Source organism: Scatophagus argus, chromosome 6 (assembly GCF_020382885.2).
Source record: "Scatophagus argus isolate fScaArg1 chromosome 6, fScaArg1.pri, whole genome shotgun sequence".
NCBI lineage: Eukaryota > Metazoa > Chordata > Actinopteri > Scatophagidae > Scatophagus > Scatophagus argus.
The window spans coordinates 18558434-18582566 of record NC_058498.1 but is presented as its reverse complement, the minus strand read 5'-3'; the positions used below and the strand labels follow the sequence as shown (position 1 = coordinate 18582566).

Here is a 24133-nt window from a genome sequence, read left to right as displayed (position 1 = left end):
ATTTTTTTCGAACGTAAGGCTACATACTGTCCGGTGATTCGCTGAGGCACACGAAGATGATTTTATTGGCGGTTGGCCGCGCCGTACAGGGCCAGTCCGGTATTGTAAGTCTTCCGGGTGTCATCCATCATGGCTGTGCCCGCAGGAAGGTCTGTGGTCTTCGTGACTGGAAACGCAAAAAAACTCGAAGAAGTAAGAGTCAAACATTTCATGCCTGAGATGAACTGTGTGTTTATTGTCGTGCTGTCCCGTCTAAACCGTCTTAGGCAGGAAGCTTGTTTACTCATTGCCTTTATGCTGTTCCAGTCTGTCTTCGCTAGATACAGGCAGTGAGCATGAGCTGCAATTAAACCCAGTACTCTCTTCTCTCATTTGACAAAAATTAGCCCTGCTTTACTTACGATTTACTCTTCTTTTGGTCACACTTGTTAGGTCATTCAGATCCTGGGAGACAAGTTTCCATACAAACTAGTGTCAAAAAAGATTGACTGTAAGTATGATAAAAGAGACCACTCCCAAATTAAATACTGTCATGAAATCACTGCTCACATAACTATTATTTTTTATCCAGTGCCTGAATACCAAGGAGAGCCAGATGAGATTTCCATACAGAAGTGTAAGGAGGCTGCACGGCAGGTACAGTAACTACACTGTCATGTGGTTATGACTGAAACTGTCATGATTGAAACTGATGTATAGTTTATTTTTCACCTTCAGATTGATGGGCCAGTCATAGTGGAGGACACATGTCTGTGTTTTAATGCTTTGGGAGGCCTGCCTGGTCCTTACATGTTAGTATAATAACTTTGTCATTGAGCAGTCTTGTTTTACTGGAAGTAATTAACAGTAATAATTACAACTAAACATTATTTTTATAGAAAATGGTTCCTGGATAAACTCAAACCAGAAGGTACGTACGGGTATTAGATAAAACAATGCTAACTGAGCTGTTTAATAGAGCTGCATAGAAAAAGTGAAGGGAGCTGAATAATTGTAATAAAATTTGTTGTAGGTTTGTACAAACTCCTAGCTGGGTTTGAAGATAAATCAGCATTCGCTCTCTGCACCTTTGCCTTCTCTGCTGGGAAAGATGAAAAAGTACAGCTGTTCAGAGGGAAAACAGAGGTAAGAACCTCTCTCGAGGCCTCGTTATGTAGGGGTGGGTGTTGGGTATGGGTGGGTGTTTTATTTTCTATTCACTCTTTCCTTTTTAGGGACATATTGTGGAACCCAGGGGACCTCGAGACTTTGGATGGGATCCTTGTTTCCAGCCAGAGGGATATGACAAAACGTAAGCAAAGATTGCTTGAAATTCTCTGTTCATACCAGGAGGGGGAGCCAGAGGTAAACACACCTCATGCCTAATGTTTCGTCAGAAATGAGCTGAGATTTGCTGATTAGTTCATGCAGCAAAATGCAAGAGTAGCAATCTCTTCCACCTTATGCTGTATTTGAGATCAGCACTGTGCCAAACATATCCATACTGACTAGTGACTGCTTCCATCTCATCTGCAGTTACGCTGAATTGCCCAAAGAGGTGAAGAATTCCATTTCTCACCGCTACCGGGCGCTCACTGCCATGTCTGAGCACTTCTCTCAAATCAACAGTACCTCACCACAGACCAAGAAGAAGAAGCAGGAGGATTAAAGAGTCATCTTAGGCCAACGTGAAGTTCTGAATCAAAATGTATGAAACCTCAAGTTATTGTACTGAATTTGACAGTGCAGAGAATACTTATTACTAAGGTATTTTTTTTGTTGTTGTTGCAGAAACATATCAATGACATATTTGTGATCTAAATGTCTGCTTGTAGAATCTACAGTAGAAAAGGTGCTGCATAATATCGGTTTTCCTTTATCTTCAATAAATATTTTGTTAATTTTCACTCTTTGTTATTCTTGTGACGATTTCCCTTTAACAGCGGTAAGATTTACAGGAATTGTGTTTAAAATATCCTTTGGATGATGTGGAATGATAGCGGAAAATGCTCATTGTTCCTCAGTGGATACTCAAAGACAAGCTTTTGAGTTTTGGCTTCCAAAGACTAACAAACAGACTTGGAGATGAGCGTAAATTATATAGAAATATTAAAAAAAAAAAAAAAAAAAAAAAAGAGGAGCTCCATTATCCTGATGAGAGCAGAAGACCACTCTGTGGCTGACTCGAGTTGTTCAGAGAGCAGGGTGTGGGAGGAGAGGGTCTGTGCAGGAGGAGGTGGAGGGGGGTGGTCAGTACAAACACAACAGTGATAACAGGAGAGTTTGAGTAATAAACGACCCAGGAGCTGGAAGTCTCTGAGCAGGAACTATGCGTGCACCTGTGACTGATCCCTCCCAGATGTACTGAAAATGTCACACATGCACAAATACACACATCCTCTCAGCGAGACCAGAAGTAGACAGTAGAGGCAACTCACGTGAAAATACTAACGGTTTTATTGCTGACAGTTATTTTGTGTGTTTTACCAAATATTTAATCTGCACAGACATAATGGCCCTTTGGCTTAAAATACATACATTCCTCATTTATTTATTTTTGTACTTGTAATGCAATTACATGAAGCTCTTCTAATTATATATATATATATATATATATATATATATATATATATATATATATATATATATATATATATATATATATATATATATATATATATAAACAACCATGACCTGGATGAATGAGAATATTCACAGGCATATGTATAAACCTTTACACGTGGTTATTGATGGTAATACTAATAGTCTGTAAAAGTAGCACTTCTTGAGAACAAAAGTGCTGTGGGTCATGAAATGACTGGAGTGGTCTGTTTGCTTAGACCTCTAGTTTTCTTTGGGGACTCACAGGAAGTAGCAAGCTGTTGTGAGAAGGAACAGGAAAGCTGTATTTGTCTTCAACTCACCTTTCAGCCAAGTTTTTCAACAGAACATGGAAGATGTGTGCCAGACGTGGTCACTGGAGGTCAAAGACACCGCAGTGAAGGCATCCCTCCTTTTTCGTCCCCTCCCCCGTGACTCAAAGTCAACATGGTTACTGTCTGTCAGTGCTGCAACATTCAGTGGGGCCCAATTATGAAAATATGCAGTGTTGTTGCAATTAAATCCATAACACCAGCTCAGAATTCTTCTAAATGCATTCTGTTGGGCATGTCAGATCACATCTCTGTGGAGCTGATCCCTGCCTACAGACCTCTGATTTGCAGGACCAAACCCACCACCAGAACCATCCAGGTGTGGACTGAGGAGGCTTCCTCAGCCCTACAGGACTGCTTTGAGCACACAGACTGGGGAGTGTTCAAAGCAGACGCTGACCTGGACGAGTACACGTCAGCTGTGTTGTCCTATGTTCACTTCTGTACTGATGCTGTCCTACCCACAAAGACAATCACGGTTTTTCCTAATCAAAAACCATGGGTGGACGGCACAGTGTGGCCCCTGCTAAAAGCCCGGGATGCAGCCTATAGGTCAGGAGATAGGCTGGCTTACAGCAGGGCCCGGAAAGAACTGAAAAAGGGCATCCAGCTGGCTAAACACAGGCACAAGCAGCGCATTGAGGAGCACTTCAATGACAACGATCCACGTAACATGTGGAAAGGCATCAGGACCATCACGGACTACAAGCGGAATGACCAGCAGGTCAGCCATGACCCGACCCTACCTGACACCTTAAACAGCTTCTTTGCACGCTTCGACTCTCCGAGCAGCAGAAGAACTGCACACCTTCCTCAGCCAGAGGTGCAGCAGCAGCCTCTCGTCCTGCAGCTGCACCAAGTGACCTCCGCTCTGAGGAGGATCAACACCAACAAGGCTGCAGGTCCAGATAAGGTGTCAGGGCGCACACTGAAGTCATGCGCTGACCAACTGGCAGGAGTCTTCCTGGACATCTTCAACCTGTCCATACAGCTGTCCATGGTCCCGGTGTGTCTGAAGTCCTCCATCATTGTGCCTGTGCCAAAGAAATCAACCATCACCTGTCTCAACGACTACCGACCTGTCGCTCTGACCCCGGTTATTATGAAGTGCTTCGAGAGGATCCTCCTGAGATACATCAAGGACGCCATCCCCGTTGGCCTGGACAGTCTGCAGTTCGCCTACAGGGAGAACCGTTCTACGGAGGATGCCGTCTCGACAGCACTTCACACGGCACTGACTCACCTGGAGCATCCTAACACCTACGTCAGGATGCTATTTGTGGACTTCAGCTCGGCTTTTAACACTGTCCCCCCGGACATGTTGGCCCTGAAACTCCACAACCTGGGTTTGTCAGACTCACTCTGCTCCTGGATCAGGGACTTCCTCACCAACAGGCCCCAGGTGGTGAGGATAGGGGAGTCTACATCAGCCCCACTGATCCTCAACACTGGCACGCCGCAGGGTTGTGTACTTAGCCCTGCCTTATTCACACTGTACACACACGACTGCTCTGCTATCCACCCCACAAACATGGTCGTCAAGTTCGCGGACGACACCACTGTGGTGGGTCTCATATCTAACAATGATGAGACCCACTACAGAGATGAGGTCCAGAACTTGACACAGTGGTGTTCCAGGAACAACCTCATCCTGAACATCAGCAAAACCAAGGAGGTCATAGTAGACTACAGGAGATCCAGGAAAACTGATCACGCTCCCGTCTGTATACTTGGGGAGGCGGTTGAGCGGGTGGACAGCATCAAGTTCCTGGGCATCCACATCTCCTCTGACCTCTCCTGGTCAGTGAACACCTCACACCTGGTGAAAAAGGCCCAACAGCGGCTTTTCTTTCTCAGGAAGTTGAAACGGACTGGACTGTCAACTCAGCTGCTCGTGAACTTTTACAGAGCCACGATCGAAAGCATCCTGTGTCTCAGTGTGACTGTGTGGTATGGCAGTTGCACAGCACAGGACAGGAAAGATTTAACCCGGGTGGTGAGGACAGCACAGGGGATTGTGGGCTGCAGTCTACCAGATCTGGACTCAGTTTACACTGCCCGAGTCCAGAAGAAGGCAAGACGCATTGCCACAGACCCCACCCACCCGGGCAACAAACTGTTTGTACCGCTTCCATCAGGAAAGCGGTACAGGAACATTAAAACCAGCACCAACAGACTCAGGGACAGCTTCTTCCCCAGAGCTGTTAAAGCAATAACCCCCCTACAGTGAAACACTCATACACATAGTCTGGCACTAGTGCACTTTGTTTTATCTACCTCACTCTGTATTCTGCATTTTGTACTTTGTATTTTATATTTTTATATTTTCTTCTAAGGTGTGCAATTTTTTATTTTCCTATTTATAAGTGTGTTTTGAAGCTGAGAATCTGCACAAAATTTCGTTATGCTTGCATAATGACAATAAAGACTCTTGAATCTTGAATCTTGAATCTTGAATCTGTACAACACAGATGTAAACACATCACCCTCATGCTCCAGTTCAACCTAATCACCAACACCAATATAAATGTTTTTAATAGCATACTACGTCACAGTTTAGATATGACATTTCTACATTTGTCTTCTAAAGAACAAAGGTTATTCTGGCATTTTTGACCTGAATGTAAATTTTCTCCACAATGTGATAAAATGTGGTTCCCATCAGAAGCTTAATTTATCAGGTACATGTCTAAACATAAGAACCTTTAACTATTTTTTAATAAAATGAAGCATATCTTTACATGTGTGATCATACTTTACTTAACTTATAGCTGTCTTTTTGTCATTGTGTTCACTGTAGCATTGAAGTAACTCAGGTTTGTTAGCCTGTATATTGAGTATTGTATATGGGGAGGAAAACAAGAAAATTCTACCTTGAACCTTGAAGAAGAGGACACTTTATTTAGCACTTTTTCAAGCTTACAAGTACAATAGGTCTGTCACAGTAAATATGCTGTCACATGTTATGTATTGTGTGGAGTCCATCTAATTCAGAGTTTCCCACTTTTTGGTTTAAAATCCAAACCTCAGAGATATTTGAATGCAAAGAGCTACATTCAAATATCTCCATATGGTTGTGTTAAATATTGGAGAGTCATAAAATAATCAGATCTTTATAAAAATAAGGATTACTTTTTAATTCTGCTGATTTTTTTTTCTTTCGATAAAAGCTCAGAATAGAACTTACAGTTACAGCCAACTCATAAGCTGCAATGAAATGGGGAGATACATGATGAGTTAAACAATTTTAAACTTAAGTTCAGACTAACTGTAATGATGATGAGGTGTGGCTGTGTAAATCAGTAGTGTAGGTGACTGCATGGGTGTAATGGCTAATGTTGGGTGCATGTTTACAATGCGTTAACACAAAATAAAGGAGAAGAATGGAGCATGCAGGTCTGGGTGCAGGTACTGACGAAGAAGTCCTCTAGTGTCTGAGGAAGTGGGTAAATGGACATACTGGCCGGGTGTTCTCAGCCAGCTTAATGGTCTCAGCTCCACCCATAGTGAGGACCTGTGAGAGACAGTACACAGCCTCCAGGCCCATTCTCTGGGGCTGTCACAGACACACTGAGTTTAAATCTCTGTTTGCTGCCCTGCCCTGACAGGGTGGTGCTCTCTTTCTCCCCTGGGAGACAAAGGAAAACTTGACAGTGTCAGTCACATTTTTGAATAGATGTGAAGACATATAGAATGGCAGTTTTAATAAAATATCTTTTTTTTGGCTAACTTTTTGAAACCGTTTCCTTGGCTTGATGAAAATGCATTTTGTTACCAAATTGACAGAGAAACTTTGCTCAAAAAGAAGCCAGCATAGAGATGGAGAACATATTGAGCAGAGATTATCAGGGTTACACTGGATGTCTGCGACTCTAGATGTCTGACAGAAAAGCTCTTATTTACTTGTATTGTTCCTCTGGGATTTTACGAATGAGTTATTTTTGACTTTCTTAATCCCGTTAATTAGAGAGATGGAGTCCTAAGAATAACAGTAAAGTGAGATAAAAACCAAAGTGAAACATTTTTAGAATGACCCTCAACCAAAATAAATCATTTTAAGGCAACAATAAAAGAAGCAACAAGGAAAAAAACAAAAAACAAAATCAGGCATGAATGACTCACCACCTCCCATTGTCCCTTCTGTTGTGTGCTTTGTGATAAAGAATATCCAGCCAGAATGAAAAAAAAATACTTGGAGTGACAAGAATAAATCAAAATATCTCTATGATTTAGTGTAGTGCAACACAAATACCAGTAATGCTTCATTTCTTAAAATCTTCCTTTTTGGAGTCCAGTTGTGATTTTGTTTCAACATGGTTCATTTCTGTGCTTTTATTTGAACTTTTATTGAACTACATTATCATGAAAGGAGGATATTTTGTCCACCTCATTTAAGCAGATTTAGTTTAAACGTAAATATCAGGACCACCCAATTGAACTGAACATCCTCGAGGGATCTGTAGAGGTCATGACAGCTTTGACTATATTCAATGAGACAAAGCAAAGCAAAGTGTGGCAATGTACTGTATCTCTAAGGCAGCCTCACAGTGCAGCCCATCTAACTGTTTCTTACTCATGATGTGCATGAACTCTGTGCAGATGCACAATGAACAAAAGCTTGTGCAAGATAATATGCTTTTTATACCTTAGCGGTCTGACTTATGCAGGGCATTCTATTTTGCACCACGTATGACAAGAAGGAAGAAAATCAGTTAGTTGTTAGAGTTATAGAGCTCAAAACAAGTACAGTTGGAGAAACCTTTGCTCCTGTATTTCTTTGCAGCAAAATACAAGCTCACAGGTCAACTCTACACGTCCTTAAGGGAGTTCATTCTTTTTATAAGACCGAACTCTGACTGGGTCTCACTGGTGATATTTTTGCAGAGGGTAGCAGTTTTCATGCAATTTGCTTTCTTATGCTGGAGAGCTGTTGTATAAATTCTAATCTCATGGTTAACAAGGGCCTTGTCACCTCTCCCTGCCATAGCATATTGGGAACTGACACCACAGATTCCCTTAAAACCAGATTTTCCTATGATTTTGCCAGGCTGACTGTTGCATAATTTAAATGACACGGGATGATCTTGTGTTAGTTCTTTGTGCTCATACTTGTCTCTACACACTGACTTGGGCTGCTCATTACAGCAGCCCCCCCAGGTCCTCATAGATAAAGAAATGTGGTCACCGATAGAGCCAAGACTTAAAACATTATCAGAAATGAGTACATTTGATTTTATTTCAAATCTGCCGCTTACAAAAAAAAGTGAGACAAATGATTGAATGAAATTGTCAGAGCCCAAGACAATAAAAGCTAGGAAAGCTGTAAATAAAATGCTTGGTGGTGCTTTCAGTTGACTCAAATAATAACAAAGATATAATGCCTATGATATGCATGTATATTTATTTTTATAGTGATGTACTTCATGTAAATTACCAAAATATATATATTTTTTTAATGGTGAGTCATGTAGTTCCCCATGTCATCTATCCTGACAGATAATGGTTATGGGTCTCTATAAGAAATGGCATCATTTAAATCCAGAGCCTAAAATAGCAATAACAAATAAATAATACGCTGTACAAATAATACACTACTTGGCATCAATTCGATTTTTTTTCAGCTCAGTCTTGAAGACTCAAGAGAGTGTGACATCAATATTTAAGTGCATTTGAATTCTTTGACAAACTGAGGTAAGATCTGATTTGAAACATTTAAAACATTTTGGAAAATAGCAGGATGGATATTAGGTAGAACCAATACATAAAAACATATGCTTATTTATTATATTTCCTAAACACTTGACAGTCATAGTTACTTGAAATTATGTCAGTGATATGATTTTTCTGAATTTAAAGTATCTTGTTAAGGAGTTAGTAGCACCCCTAACAATTAACAACAGTTAATATACAGTATATAATATTATAACTCATGAAAGAGACTATTTATAAATATGTAATATTTGTTCAGTCTTTGGAGTATTTTTTGTAAATTACGAAGCTTGTCTTTTTAATATTATTAGTAAGTTTGCTCAGCTAACCATTTCAAAGTTTACATCATCTCTGTATTAGCATTTTGTATTAGTGTACAAAAGTCTTGTATCATCAGTGAACAGAGAAAATACAAATACAAATCATAGGCAGGTAGTTTAGATAAATTTACCAGTAACAGACCCTTGTGGCACACACTGGGGCCTTTCTGTGATCTTCATTTGCTACAAATTGTTCATACATCCATAGCAGCACTCTGAAGCATCTCATATGGCACTCCACTTAGTGGTTCCTGTATACTGCATGTAAGAGTTACCCTTTAAGTGCCAGGATATAACTGCTTATCCAGCAGATTTGACATTTCCATCCAGGATAAATCCCACTGCACTTCCGTTGCATCCTGCTTGGTTGCAGGAAGCTCCATGGCCGGCAGGGCTTCTTTGGAAACTGGCCAGCAACTACGAGTGCAAAACATCTGGTACCTTCACACAAATATGATCATAAGTTAGGCATTTGTGCAGCAGTGTGTACACAGGTCATTAGACAGATACAACACAAGATGTAGCGACTAACCTGTAGTGACGAACTAACCAAACAGTGAGAGGAATGAAGAACAGAAGTACCAGACCGCATGAAAGGATGATCCATTTCCAAGAGCCTGATGAAGAGAACAAACAATATTTATATGAATGTGTCAGCAACAAAGATGTACCAAACAGTGCACCTCCACTACACTACATGATGTCGTCTAATTTCTCATTAATAGTTGCAGTCACACCAGGAAACCCTTTGGATACGGCATACGGTGATCTGATTCACCAGATTCTGATGTCTTATCGCTACAAAACACACTAGAGATGAAAACACAACTGATATTTTGCTTTTATTCTTGTAAGAAAATGTAAATACATAATCAAAATTACCCCTTTAAATTTAATTTCTGTTCTGCATGATAAACCTCAAATATTCATCTTCCCATACAAGTGAAAACATTTTCAGCTTAAACAACATGAGGCATATTACAAATGCAGGACAAAAATTAATAAATGGTTTCAGTACATAAATATGTTAATAATAATGACATATGACAATAATGACTTATTAGAAGGTAGAACTCTTTGCTTCATGCAGTCATTATTATTGTGCTTACTGTCACTATCATTCTTATTATTTATTAACTCCCCAAACTAGTCAGTAGATGTGTTAAGAATCTGAAATAATTTTACCATGAGTGGGATCTGCTGTTCCATCTGTTGATGTGAAGGTACCATGTTGTTCTCAATTTAACTGCCCACCAAGCAAGAGCTGTGAAGCAAAGAAAACAAAAAAAAATATTACATTATACTCTTAAAACATGTGACATTAAAATAAAATACAGGGACTCCTGACCACAGCATTTGGCACGAAAGAACTTATTAAGTGCACAGTACAGTACACCTTAGTGTGGATTAAAACATTTACCATAAAACGGTTTATGTACTTGAACTTCTGACATGCAGCCTTATCAATTAAACACTCATTCACTCATTCATCTCTTAACAATCTCACTCATTCATCAAGCTCTGAAAAACACAACAAAATGGCCATTTATGAGTGTGAGGTCAGCCTTTGACCAACTAGCTCAGAAGTTTGTTTTTGAATGTCATGAATCTGGAAGAAGGCTTTGGGCGCAACGTGTCAATTCCCACAGACAGTCCCACAAACACCTCAAATGTTTTGAAGAGCTGGGGTGGATAGTGCAGGTTCAGAGTATATTTCATCCCCAGAAGCAGGCAACATTCCCTGGCCAGATCGCCAAGATCAGTAAGAACTGGGATTCCCTCAATGACGATTCCCACTGCATCTGGCTCATGGCAGACATATGTCTGCATGTTGTGCGTTTTCAAATGCTCGTGAACACTGTTCTCCGTTTTTCCCTGTATGACATATAAAAACAGAACAATAAGTGGCAACAGAGAACAATCGGCAAAAGTGTCAGGATAGGTCGGCGTCGCTGACGCAGAAATGAGCTGAGCCCCGATGCAGAGTCAAATAGGCGCAGCCAGGCGAGGTGGAGGTCCAAAAACAATAGTCTTTATTTAGGATAACAAAACCTAACTCAAAAAACACACACTTACTGTGTCTTAGGATCTGTGAATATCTGTGGCTTAACTCCTGACAAAAACAGGGCAAGGCAAGGCAAGGCAAGGCAAAACTAACAATAGAGCCTGGCTTGACCTGGGTGAAAAACGCAGACGCACAGACAAAGGTGACTGGGAAGACAAGGACTAAATAGACATGACAACGAGACACAGGTGACACACATCAGGAGGGAGAAAGCAATCAGGAAAACTAAAAGCAAAGCTACATGAATACATGGAAACACAAGACACACATGGAAAATGACACATGGACTCAAAAATCAAAAACAAAGCATAACCAAAAACACCAGGCATGACAAAAAGCCTTCAATAAAATCACACATTAAAAGTTCACTATATTTTAATTGGTATGACATTAACCTACATATGCAATGCAGTATAATTAATTTAAACCATTATGTTACCACTTTTGACGTTATGAAAATGATGACATACATTATGTTTTTAGTCCAATTTACACTGCTAGTATTACAGTTAATAGAAAACTGATTAGAAAGTCCTTCAGTATTTTATTACCAGAGATAATATCCGATCAATAAAAATTACTTCACTTTGATTTGGCCATAGACTAAAGTGACTTTGTGGGGTGTGTGTCAGACCGACTGCAGTTCTTGAGCATAATTTTTAAATCAGCTGCATCAAGTTTAAAAGTTTCAGAGCTCTACAATGTGCAGCCATCTCCTTAGAAATGAAGAGTGTAGCTTTTTGTTGCTTTTCAAACTATACTTAGGTAGCAGTCAGAGATGAGCTCTTGCCCACTCTCTTCCATGTATTCAATGAGGCATCTCAGCGTCACGTCTCTCTTCTTCACCACAGAGATACTTGGATCCAAGAGTTAATAAGTGAATAACAAAAAACTGACTCTTGCAGGCAATATAACCATAAACATACAATGTATGTATTACCTATTTTTTATATGTGTGTATATATATATATATATATATATATATATTCAATCTTAAAATTAATAAAGAGCTGTAAACAATGTTTTTGTTTTGCAATATTCACTCAATTAGGCAACACAATACAATAAAGTACTCATTGGATGAATATGCCCCTGCAATGTTGTTACCACTTTTGCCTCACCTTAAAAGCTTACCTACTCCATGAACTGCTCCTCCCAGTAGATCTGATGGTCTTCTGAAGAAGCAACACAAATGAAAGAAGAGCTTATTTATGAAAATATCAGAATAATTAATGTTATTGCAAAGCAAAAGAAAACCTATAATCTTTTTACTTGAACAAATGGTTTCAAAGTATTTCAATAAATTTCAGACAAATATATCAACAGATTAAATTAAGCCATATGCAATTCATTTGCAACCAACAATTACTGAGAATATTTAATTTAATCATGTACTATATACTTAGTATCCAATGGTCATACTTTTTGTGTAGCAGTTACATTTAAACCAAGTCTCTGAAAAAGTATTTTTGATTAGCCCTTGTTTTTTGATGACACCGAGTAGACTTCACCTTGTAAAAATATTTCAGACCTCACTGCACATGTAAAAATATTAATAATTGCATGATAAAACAATGTTAAAGCAGACTAGATCCATGGACAACTACTTTGCTGAACTGTTGGTGCAAGCCTGTCCAGTCCTATCTTTCTACTTCTACTTTTTTACCCTCATTCAAAGAAAAAGCAGGAAGAGAACAAGACATACACACACATTTACACATTTTCATAATACCACGTTGCAGAGAGACAGAGACACCAGAAATATTTTATGTCCTCATCTTTTGCAATCATGCAGGGACGACAACAGTTACAAACCTAGCAGTTAACCTAACTTTTAACTGACACGTGGACAAGGATGCGAGGCCATGCTACTAGGGTTTTGCTAGCTAATTTGGACAGAGGCAGAAAATTTAAGACAAGTGATTTGAGACAGAATAATTCACATTCACCGAGGCTAACGTTATCTTGAAGTCAACTTCGAACAGCCCAAACATCGCTACTTTCACCGTCAGTGTAGTTGTTCCAGATTAATGTTAATGTTATACCTTCGGTGTGGCCCCATGGCGCCCACAAAGTTGACAAGCTTAACGTAAATTCAAAAAGAAAAGGGAATTAATTTACTGGATGAAATATACTTTTTAAAATAAATTCCTATAGACTGCACCATTGAAGGACTTTTTACAGTGTACTTATATATAGTAAGTAAGTCATATTTAATCTTAGTATGTTATTGTATTGTATTGTTATTGTATTGTATTGCCCGATCCATGTAATGCATATATGATGGTGAGTGTGGAAAACACAAAACAAAAGATATAAGTTAGCAACTTTTTACTGAGTGGTGCTTTCATGTGAATGCCAAAACAGTTGGGACACTGCAGGGAATCGAACCCCATCCCACTAAAGCAGGAGTACCATTACCAGTGCCTTTTGTTTTTGTGGCTGAAATTTCAGCTAATCTGTTCTACAACGGAGGCATGGCGTGTAAACAGGGAGGAGTCAAACTTATTGTCCCATTAGTAACTGAGCTCACGGGCTCACTGAGCTATCTTAGGTTTTTTTTTTTTTTTTACTCTCTATTTTGTATTCGTCACATCTCTTGCTTTTGGTGTAACTGGACTGTTGAATGTTGCTGTGCAACTTTATGGTGTGACTGGGCCCTCATTCTGCCTCAGTAGCTGCTGGCTGCGTGTTGGGACCAACCACAGCATTTCTTTTATTGCAACTGAAGTATCGCAGGGAGACTTTTTGAAATCAGAATTTTGTGTTTTACACTCAGCTGACAGTTACAACGGCACGTGAGTAAAGTTTGAAAACCACAGGTAACCAGCTAATGCCAAAGTTTTCTTTGTTTGATTCAGAGTCAGCAAGCTTAATGAAATAGTAGGCTATTACTAAATACTTGAAATTAGCAAATTAATTCCTTTTTGCTTTTCATTTTTAGCTGTTTTTATAGTAGTTCAGTATAGACATTTATGTATGTTTACATTTATCATGAATTCCCATCACTCATCATTAACAGATGATCAAGTCTATATGACTTTAGGTGTTGGAAGTTCAGTTGATGTATGAAGTAAGTATGAGTTCCTTAACTGATGATCTATTAAGTGGGAACTAATCATGTGGTGACTTTTGACTATAATAGTGAACAACAGGAATTCATGATACATGTTGCACTGAATCATCATCAGTCATGCATTATTCAGTACTACTGAGGTATATAATTTGTAGTCTAACCTTATTACAGCGATAGCCCAGAAGCAATAAACAGTTAAAATGCTGTTACCGTCGCAGATCCAAAGTAAACAAAATCGCACCTGGGAAGCACGTGTCTCTGCACCTTATCGGAGATCAGAGCTACAGCTTGACGCTCGTCTATGGCCTGGCACCCAGACTCTACATGGTGTGTGTTGCGTTAGCGAAAACATCCTCTGCACAGCAATAATAACAGTCCTCAAAGAATATCAGAGAAAAAGGAAATCGCTTTTTCACGCGCCGGGCAGTGATATAAGAATGGGCCGAATTATAATATCGCCAATAGCAACCTCTCTGCAAGCAACGGAAGAACTACAAATTAAAATTAGAACTACAACCTTGTCAGTGTGACGTCAGGGCTTCGGGGCTTTGATCTGTTGCGCTGCCACTTTTTTTTAAATCACTTGTCCTTTCTGCTTTGAAGATAAAAGCTCTTTGAGATCAAAGCGCTAGATGCGGTAAAAATATTATAAATAGAATAGCTCTTTGCCCGTTCGAATCTGTCCAAGACATACTTGAAGAAAAAAATACTGTTTGTGTTGGATAGAACTGGAAGCATTTAACTTGATGAAATGGCTCAAAATTCAACATCAGGTAACATAGATTTTAAACCAGGAGACATTTTGTCCAGTAAGTCAAGCAAATACAAGATAATAAAGTTCCTGGGAGAGGGGACTTACGGAAAAGTGGCCAAATGCATAAAATTAAGCACTCAGGAAGTGATGGCCGTGAAGATTATACGGAAAAACTTGGCCTACTCTGGCAGAAGAGAGGAGGCCATCCTCACAGCACTGAAAAAGCTTGAATCAAACAAACATAATTTGCTGAAGATACTTGACAGTTTTACTCATATGGGACATGTTTGTATGGTATTTGAAAGGCTGGACATAACTCTTCACCACCTGCTGAAGATGAGGTCCCCACTGCATTTGTCTGAGATCAGAGTAATTGCACAACAGATGTTAGTGGCTCTGAATGCCCTAAAGAGCATACCTATGGTACATGCAGACATCAAGCCAGACAACATCATGCTGGTTAACCATAAGATGCAGCCCTTCAAGCTGAAAATGATCGATTTTGGCTTGGCTCGAAATGCTTTCAAAATAAAGAAAGGCAGCAAAATTCAAGCGATTGGTTATAGGGCCCCTGAGGTCATTTTGGGCCTCCCACTGGATGAGGCCATCGATATGTGGGCACTTGGCTGTGTTTTAGCGTTCCTGTACCTGGGCAAGCACCTGTATCCACTATACTCTGAATATGAGGTCATGAGAGTCATCGTGCAGATGCACGGTCAGCCTGAAGATCACCTGCTGAACGCTGGAATTTATTCCAGGGATTATTTCATTAAGGACAAACACTGCCCTGATTCTCCATGGAGGTTCAAAACACAAGATGAATACAAGCTTACAACAGGTTTGGAGATCACACCATGTAGTGGAGTTTTTGACACGTTTAACAGCCTTGATGACTTGGCCAGACCAGAAGAGATGAGTACTACTGAGTATGAAGACACACGGGCCTTTTTAAGCCTCCTCAGACGCATGCTACACGTGGATCCTGAAAAGAGAATCACCCCCAGTGAAGCCTTAGGTCACCGTTTCATCACAATGAAACACTTTATTCATGACACTAACGACGACATGTATGTCAAATCAGTCTGTCAGACCATTGAAAACTGCAAGTTGGAGACGTCATCTGTTGAATTTGAGCCCTTTGTAACATCAAGCGAAGTAATTAGTTGGCATGGACCTTCCCCTAATAGTTCAGTCAGCTCAATTTCAACTAACAAAGAAACTGCTGAGGACACCGATAATGGACCACAATGCACGGCTGCTGAAAAAATTGACAGGACCACAGCTACAGATGACATGGACAAAACATCAAATCCTGAGGCTGATAAGAAACCACCTGGCACAAATGAGGCAGCTCCACGTGAAGAAGAAATGGGCTTTGTTGAAGTCAAGTCCCGAAGGAAGTGGTTCAAGAAGATCCGCAAATTCTTCACCAGAATGTTCAAATCTTTTGATTGCTGCACAGAGACCACTGTTAAACTGTAAGTAACAGGTCATAAATCCCTCGCTCTCCATGTTAGCATAGAGGCCTATGGTGGCTCCATCACCCAACTTCAACTATACACGATCAGATTCCAAATTACATCATCAGCGAATGATAGCAGCACTACTGTCCGGGATATTTTTGCTTCCCATTTGTCCAATGGGAAGAAGCGGAGATGTACTTCATCTTTACATACACTGATCAGTTACAACATTAAAATCACTGAAAGGTGATGTAAATAACGTTAATCCTATCTTTACTATAGTGGCCCTTTGTCACTATCCGCGCACGCTGGTGGTTTAACAGGCTTGTACGCGTGCCAGTGTAGGTGCATGCAGGTGCACATGCATAACACAGCCAATGTCCAAACACTACTGATTGTGTTCCAGGTTTATTAGTCTTACATACAGTCAACTCAAAAGTACTCACTTTAACCATAACACTTAAATCTGACCTGTGAAGTTATACACCATGGCACACGTACAAGCCTGTTAAACCACCAGCGTGCGCGGATAGTGACAAAGGGCCACTATATTAGTCAAGTCTGGTCTGGACCCTTCTGTCCTTCCTCTTCTTCTTCTCCTTCTTCTGTTTGCATGTTCTCCCTCTGGGTTTTCTCCGGGTGCTCCGGTTTCCTCCCATTTCCTCCCACAATCCAAAAAAACAATAGTCAATTACTATGTGATGTTGTATTTCTTTGCTAATTTTCCTTGTGTTTTTATGTTTGTGAAGAGTTTAGACTTTATTACTTATATATAGTAAATAAGTCATATTTAATCTTTTATTTTCCTTCCTTTTATTAATTCCTATAATTCGTAGTCTAACCTTATTACAGCGATAGCCCAGAAGCAATAAAATAGTTGAAGAAGAAACAGGCTTTGGTGAAGTCAGGTCCCAAAGGAAGTTGTTCAACAGGATCTGCAAATTCTTCACCAGAATGTTCAAATCTTTTGATTGCTGCACAGAGACCACTGTTAAACTGTAAGTAACAGGTCATAAATCCCTCGCTCTCCATGTTAGCATAGAGGCCTATGGTGGCTCCATCACCCAATTTCAACTATACACGATCAGATTCCAAATTACATCATCAGTGAATGATAACAGCACTACTGTCCGGGATATTTCTGCTCCCCATTTGTCCAATGGGAAGAAGCGGAGACGTACTTCATCTTTACATACACTGATCAGTTACAACATTAAAATCACTGAAAGGTGATGTGAATAACGTTAATCCTATCTTTACGATGCAATGTTCTGCGGGGAAACCTTGGCTTGCAGTAATCACGTGGATGGGTGTGGCATGGTGATGCAATGGTTTGCACTGTTGCCTCATAGCCAGAGGGTTCCAGGTTTGAATCCCAGTCTGGACCCTTCTGTCCTTCCTCTTCTTCTTCTTCTTCAATTTGCATGTTCTCCATGTTGGGTTTTCTCCGGGTGCTCCGGTTTCCTCCCACGATCCCCCCACCCCCCCAAAAAAATCAATTACTATGTGATGTTGTATTTCATTGCTAATTTTCCTTGTGTTTTTATGTTTGTGAAGAGTTTAGACTTTATTACTTATATATAGTAAATAAGTCATATTTAATCTTTTATTTTCCTTCCTTTTATTAATTCCTATAATTCGTAGTCTAACCTTATTACAGCGATAGCCCAGAAGCAATAAAATAGTTGAAGAAGAAACAGGTTTTGGTGAAGTCAGGTCCCAAAGGAAGTTGTTCAACAGGATCTGCAAATTCTTCACCAGAATGTTCAAATCTTTTGATTGCTGCACAGAGACCACTGTTAAACTGTAAGTAACAGGTCATAAATCCCTCGCTCTCCATGTTAGCATAGAGGCCTATGGTGGCTCCATCACCCAACTTCAACTATACACGATCAGATTCCAAATTACATCATCAGTGAATGATAGCAGCACTACTGTCCGGGATATTTTTGCTTCCCATTTGTCCAATGGGAAGAAGCGGAGACGCGCTTCATCTTTACATACACTGATCAGTTACAACATTAAAATCACTGAAAGGTGATGTGAATAACGTTAATCCTATCTTTACTATAGTGGCCCTTTGCCACTATCCGCGCACGCTGGTGGTTTAACAGGCTTGTACGCGTGCCAGTGTAGGTGCATGCAGGTGCATATGCATAACACAGCCAATGTCCAAACACTACTGATTGTGTTCCAGGTTTATTAGTCTTACATACAGTCAACTCAAAAGTACTCACTTTAACCATAACACTTAAATCTGACCTGTGAAGTTATACACCATGGCACACGTACAAGCCTGTTAAACCACCAGCGTGCGCGGATAGTGACAAAGGGCCACTATATTAGTCAAGTCTGGTCTGGACCCTTCTGTCCTTCCTCTTCTTCTTCTTCTTCTTCCGTTTGCATGTTCTCCCTCTGGGTTTTCTCCGGGTGCTCCGGTTTCCTCCCATTTCCTCCCACAATCCAAAAAAACAATAATCAATTACTATGTGATGTTGTATTTCTTTGCTAATTTTCCTTGTGTTTTTATGTTTGTGAAGAGTTTAGACTTTATTACTTATATATAGTAAATAAGTCATATTTAATCTTTTATTTTCCTTCCTTTTATTAATTCCTATAATTCGTAGTCTAACCTTATTACAGCGATAGCCCAGAAGCAATAAAATAGTTGAAGAAGAAACAGGCTTTGGTGAAGTCAGGTCCCAAAGGAAGTTGTTCAACAGGATCTGCAAATTCTTCACCAGAATGTTCAAATCTTTTGATTGCTGCACAGAGACCACTGTTAAACTGTAAGTAACAGGTCATAAATCCCTCGCTCTCCATGTTAGCATAGAGGCCTATGGTGGCTCCATCACCCAATTTCAACTATACACGATCAGATTCCAAATTACATCATCAGTGAATGATAGCAGCACTACTGTCCGGGATATTTCTGCTCCCCATTTGTCCAATGGGAAGAAGCGGAGACGCGCTTCATCTTTACATACACTGATCAGTTACAACATTAAAATCACTGAAAGGTGATGTGAATAACGTTAATCCTATCTTTACGATGCAATGTTCTGCGGGGAAACCTTGGCTTGCAGTAATCACGTGGATTAAGGCTCTGCAGAGGGTGGTGAAAGCTGCACAGAAGACTGTGGGACACAGCCTATCCACAACCACAGACATTTACACCTCCAGGTGCAGGAAAAGGGCCTCCTGCATCATGAAGGACCCCACCCACCCCTCACACAAACTGTTTGCCCCTCTCCCCTCAGGCAAGAGGCTGCGAAGCATCAAGAGCAGGACCACCAGACTGAGGAGCAGCTTCTTCCCAGAAGCTATGAGACTGCTGAACTCTGGAGTTCCTCTGTAGCCCCTGTTGCTACCCCATACCTGCGGGGAAACCTTGGCTTGCAGTAATCACGTGGATGGGTGTGGCATGGTGATGCAATGGTTTGCACTGTTGCCTCATAGCCAGAGGGTTCCAGGTTTGAATCCCAGTCTGGACCCTTCTGTCCTTCCTCTTCTTCTTCTTCTTCAGTTTGCATGTTCTCCATGTTGGGTTTTCTCCGCGTGCTCCGGTTTCCTCCCACGATCCCCCCACCCCCCCAAAAAAATCAATTACTATGTGATGTTGTATTTCATTGCTAATTTTCCTTGTGTTTTTATGTTTGTGAAGAGTTTAGACTTTATGGAGTATTGGCATCACCTCCCTCAACATTGATGCTGTAGATGCCAAAGGTAAGTCCTTTACATAGGAGAGTCAGAAAAGACAAAAACAAACTATGAAATAAAAAAAAAAAATAATAAAAAGATTTTTCTGAATTCCAAAGAACGAACTTTTGTATTTCAGATTACTTTTATATAACAGTTTAATTAAAATAGCACAAGAAGCTGTTCCTTATGCACACAGAAAGAACCGATCCACAGAGGATGCCATATCTTCTGTGGTCCACACAGCTCTCACCCACCTAGAGAATAAAGACTCCTATGTCCGCCTTCTTTTCGTGGATTTTACATCTGCCTTTAATACAATCATTCCACAGACACTGATCCACAAGATCAGTGCTCTTGGACTGAGCTCCACCCTCTGCAATTGGGTCTCGGACTTCCTGACGGACAGGCCGCAAACCGTGAAGATCCATGATATGTCCTCCTCCCCCATCACCCTCAGCACTGGCTCTCCCCAGGGCTGTGTGCTGAGTCCCCTCCTGTTCACCCTGCTCACACACGACTGCTCAGCGCAACATCCAAGCTGCCTCATCGTGAAGTTTGCGGATGATACAGCTGTGGTTGGCCGCATCGTCAACAGCAACGAGTCCGACTACAGACAGTAGGTGGAACACCTGGGGGGTTGGTGCAGGGAAAACAACCTCTGCATCAACATGAAGAAGACTAAGGAGATGATCGTGGACTTCAGAAGGGGAAGACACCTCCCCCTTCCTCCCCTGTACATCGGAGGGACAGCGGTGGAAGTGGTCTCCAGCTTCAGGTACCTGGGTGTCCACATAACGGACGACCTCACCTGGAGCAACAACACGTCCTGCCTCATCAGGAAGGCACACCAGCGCCTCTACTTCCTCAGGAGGCTGAGGCGTGCTGGACTGGGGAGCTCAGTCCTGACATTCTTTTACAGATGTGTGGTGGAGAGCGTCCTGTGCTCCTGCATCACTGTGTGGCACGGCAGCTGCTCTGCAGCAGAGAAAAAGGCTCTGCAGAGGGTGGTGAAAGCTGCACAGAAGACTGTGGGACACAGCCTATCCACCACCACAGACATACACTGATCAGTTACAACATTAAAATCACTGAAAGGTGATGTGAATAACGTTAATCCTATCTTTACTATAGTGGCCCTTTGTCACTATCCGCGCACGCTGGTGGTTTAACAGGCTTGTACGCGTGCCAGTGTAGGTGCATGCAGGTGCATATGCATAACACAGCCAATGTCCAAACACTACTGATTGTGTTCTAGGTTTATTAGGCTTACATACAGTCAACTCAAAAGTACTCACTTTAACCATAACGCTTAAATCTGACCTGTGAAGTTATACACCATGGCACGCGTACAAGCCTGTTAAACCACCAGCGTGCGCGGATAGTGACAAAGGGCCACTATATTAGTCAAAAACCGTGTGGATTCCCGAGCGTGCACCACCACGCTGATTAACCCACCTCCCTATATAGACTCAAACCATGGCCTAAAATAGATACTGCCACCTACTGGCAGAAATGCATACAACACTTGTGAACATAGAAAATAACCAATTTGGCTCCTACATTTACGATGCAATGTTCTGCGGGAAAACCTTTAATTCGTAGTCTAACCTTATTACAGCGATAGCCCAGAAGCAATAAAATAGTTGAAGAAGAAACAGGCTTTGGTGAAGTCAGGTCCCAAAGGAAGTTGTTCAACAGGATCTGCAAATTCTTCACCAGAATGTTCAAATCTTTTGATTGCTGCACAGAGACCACTGTTAAACTGTAAGTAACAGGTCATAAATCCCTCGCTCTCCATGTTAGCATAGAGGCCTATGGTGGCTCCATCACCCAATTTCAACTATACACGATCAGATTCCAAATTACATCATCAGTGAATGATAGCAGCACTACTGTCCGGGATATTTCTGCTCCCCATTTGTCCAATGGGAAGAAGCGGAGACGCGCTTCATCTTTACATACACTGATCAGTTACAACATTAAAATCACTGAAAGGTGATGTGAATAACGTTAATCCTATCTTTACGATGCAATGTTCTGCGGGGAAACCTTGGCTTGCAGTAATCACGTGGATTAAGGCTCTGCAGAGGGTGGTGAAAGCTGCACAGAAGACTGTGGGACACAGCCTATCCACAACCACAGACATTTACACCTCCAGGTGCAGGAAAAGGGCCTCCTGCATCATGAAGGACCCCACCCACCCCTCACACAAACTGTTTGCCCCTCTCCCCTCAGGCAAGAGGCTGCGAAGCATCAAGAGCAGGACCACCAGACTGAGGAGCAGCTTCTTCCCAGAAGCTATGAGACTGCTGAACTCTGGAGTTCCTCTGTAGCCCCTGTTGCTACCCCATACCTGCGGGGAAACCTTGGCTTGCAGTAATCACGTGGATGGGTGTGGCATGGTGATGCAATGGTTTGCACTGTTGCCTCATAGCCAGAGGGTTCCAGGTTTGAATCCCAGTCTGGACCCTTCTGTCCTTCCTCTTCTTCTTCTTCTTCTTCTTCTTCAGTTTGCATGTTCTCCCTGTACCTGTCTGGGTTTTCTCCGGGTGCTCCGGTTTCCTCCCACAATCCAAAAAACATGTACATTAGGTTAATTGGCTATTCTACATTGCCCCTAGGTGTGAGTGTGTGAGTGTGTGGTTGTCTGGTCTTGTGTGTCAGCCCTGCGACTGACTGGCGATCAGTCCACACTGTAAAAAGTCCTTCAATGGTGCAGTCTATAGGAATTTATTTTAAAAAAGTATATTTCTTCCAATAAATAAATTAATTAATTCCCTTTTTTTAAATTTATTTAAGTTACATATGAGTAAAAAGTGTGAATGTTTTGGTAACTTATTATTATCTATCATAAAATTGATTTTACTGATCTTCACAATAAATTGCTTCCACAAAATGCTTCATTTCCAGCTTTAGCCAGTTCCCCTTGAGGTATGTCCCTATGCTACAAAAATTATTCATCATTATAAGATTTGGGATAATTTCTCAGAGCATCTATTCAAAAAATCATCATTTCATTTCATCAGTACCGACATTTCAATATGCCAGTTGTCCTGGGGGCGCCGACACCATTGCTAGTCAATACTTTGCTGCATTCTCTGTTGCATGTGGAAGTGGGAAACTTCAAGCATTAAAATGTGGCTGCTGAACTGCACAATCAGGCATAATTTGTTGCTCTTCTGCTGCGATTGGTGAAAAGATTGGTTTAACATGGTTCACTAAAAGGAACCTTATCAATGGCATCAATTTTTTCAGTGCCCATAATGTGAATATGCTGTATAGAAAGTGTGGGGTCATACTTCTCACAGTACCTATGTTGCCTGAAAGCAACGTGACAGAGGAAGGTCCTCAGCCTTCTTTGTTATGCTGTCACTCATGATTGAACGGCCCTCTAAGCAGATGCCACGCCCCCCACGTCAGATCAGGGCAAAAAGTTTGAAACTGACCTGAAAGTGAACAACAGCCAAAAAAAAAAAAAAAAAGTTCTGAAACCCGAAAAGATTTGAAAGATTTGGTATTTTTGCGTTTTAAGTTCAAAATCAAAATTTCAACTTTCAAGTTCAAATCTTGGGCGGCACGGTGGTGCAGTGGTTAGCACTGTCGCCTCATAGCAAGAGGGTTCCAGGTTCGAATCCCGGTCTGGGCCCTTCTATGTGAAGTTTGCATGTTCTCCCTGTACCTGCGTGGGTTTTCTCCGGGTACTCTGGCTTCCTCCCACAATACCAAAAACATGCACATTAGGTTAATTGGCTACTCTAAATTGCCCCTAGGTGTGAGTGTGAGAGTGTGTGGTTATTTGTCTTTGTGTGTTGGCCCTGCAATTGACTGGCGACCAGTCCAGGGTGTACCCTGCCTCTCGCCCGTAGTCAGCTGGGATAGGCTCCAGCTCCCCTGCAACCCTGACGGATAAGCGGTATAGAAAATGGATGGATGAAGTTCAAATCTTTTTTTTCAAATGAATGAAACTTTTGCCCCTGATTTAGCTCCATACCTCTGACACATGCAGACAAGCCATCAAGCCAGACAACATAATGCTAGTTAACCATAAGATTCAGCCCTTCAAGCTGAGACTTGTGGTTCATACAGTTTCCGAAATGAGGCAAGGCAACAAATTCAAAGACCAAGACTCCCC

The 24133-nt window shown here is 41.2% G+C and overlaps 1 protein-coding gene and 3 long non-coding RNA genes across 4 annotated transcripts; 1 reads left to right on the top strand and 3 right to left on the bottom strand.

Annotated features, from left to right (window-relative positions):
- Positions 1–40: 40 nt before the first annotated feature.
- On the top strand, positions 41–1886 carry itpa (inosine triphosphatase (nucleoside triphosphate pyrophosphatase)). The gene is made up of 8 exons (XM_046390614.1): positions 41–192; positions 433–490; positions 572–636; positions 718–791; positions 879–910; positions 1013–1125; positions 1215–1291; positions 1516–1886. Exons 1-8 carry the CDS (start codon positions 130–132, stop codon positions 1646–1648), a joined length of 615 nt encoding a protein of 204 aa, XP_046246570.1. The 5' UTR covers positions 41–129; the 3' UTR covers positions 1649–1886.
- Positions 1887–8671: 6785 nt separating this feature from the next.
- Positions 8672–10231, bottom strand: LOC124061235. Its single transcript, XR_006843702.1, has 3 exons — positions 10127–10231; positions 9474–9558; positions 8672–9382 (listed from the first exon to the last, which is right to left on the bottom strand). It is a non-coding gene; the product is annotated as an uncharacterized LOC124061235 (long non-coding RNA).
- Positions 10232–18845: 8614 nt separating this feature from the next.
- LOC124061249 lies at positions 18846–22532 on the bottom strand. The gene is made up of 3 exons (XR_006843705.1): positions 22367–22532; positions 21610–22050; positions 18846–18932 (listed from the first exon to the last, which is right to left on the bottom strand). It is a non-coding gene; the product is annotated as an uncharacterized LOC124061249 (long non-coding RNA).
- On the bottom strand, positions 19278–20439 carry LOC124061250. The gene is made up of 2 exons (XR_006843706.1): positions 19690–20439; positions 19278–19373 (listed from the first exon to the last, which is right to left on the bottom strand). It is a non-coding gene; the product is annotated as an uncharacterized LOC124061250 (long non-coding RNA).
- Positions 22533–24133: the final 1601 nt, after the last annotated feature.

What these genes read in the sequence shown, in the direction of transcription:
- itpa (XM_046390614.1), top strand. Translation starts at nt 130, where the DNA reads ATGGCTGTGCCCGCAGGAAGGTCTGTGGTCTTCGTGACTGGAAACGCA. An exon ending in GGATAAACTCAAACCAGAAG is followed by an intron (nt 911 to 1,012) that starts GTACGTACGGGT and finishes AATTTGTTGTAG; the next exon opens with GTTTGTACAAACTCCTAGCT. An exon ending in CCAGAGGGATATGACAAAAC is followed by an intron (nt 1,292 to 1,515) that starts GTAAGCAAAGAT and finishes TCTCATCTGCAG; the next exon opens with TTACGCTGAATTGCCCAAAG.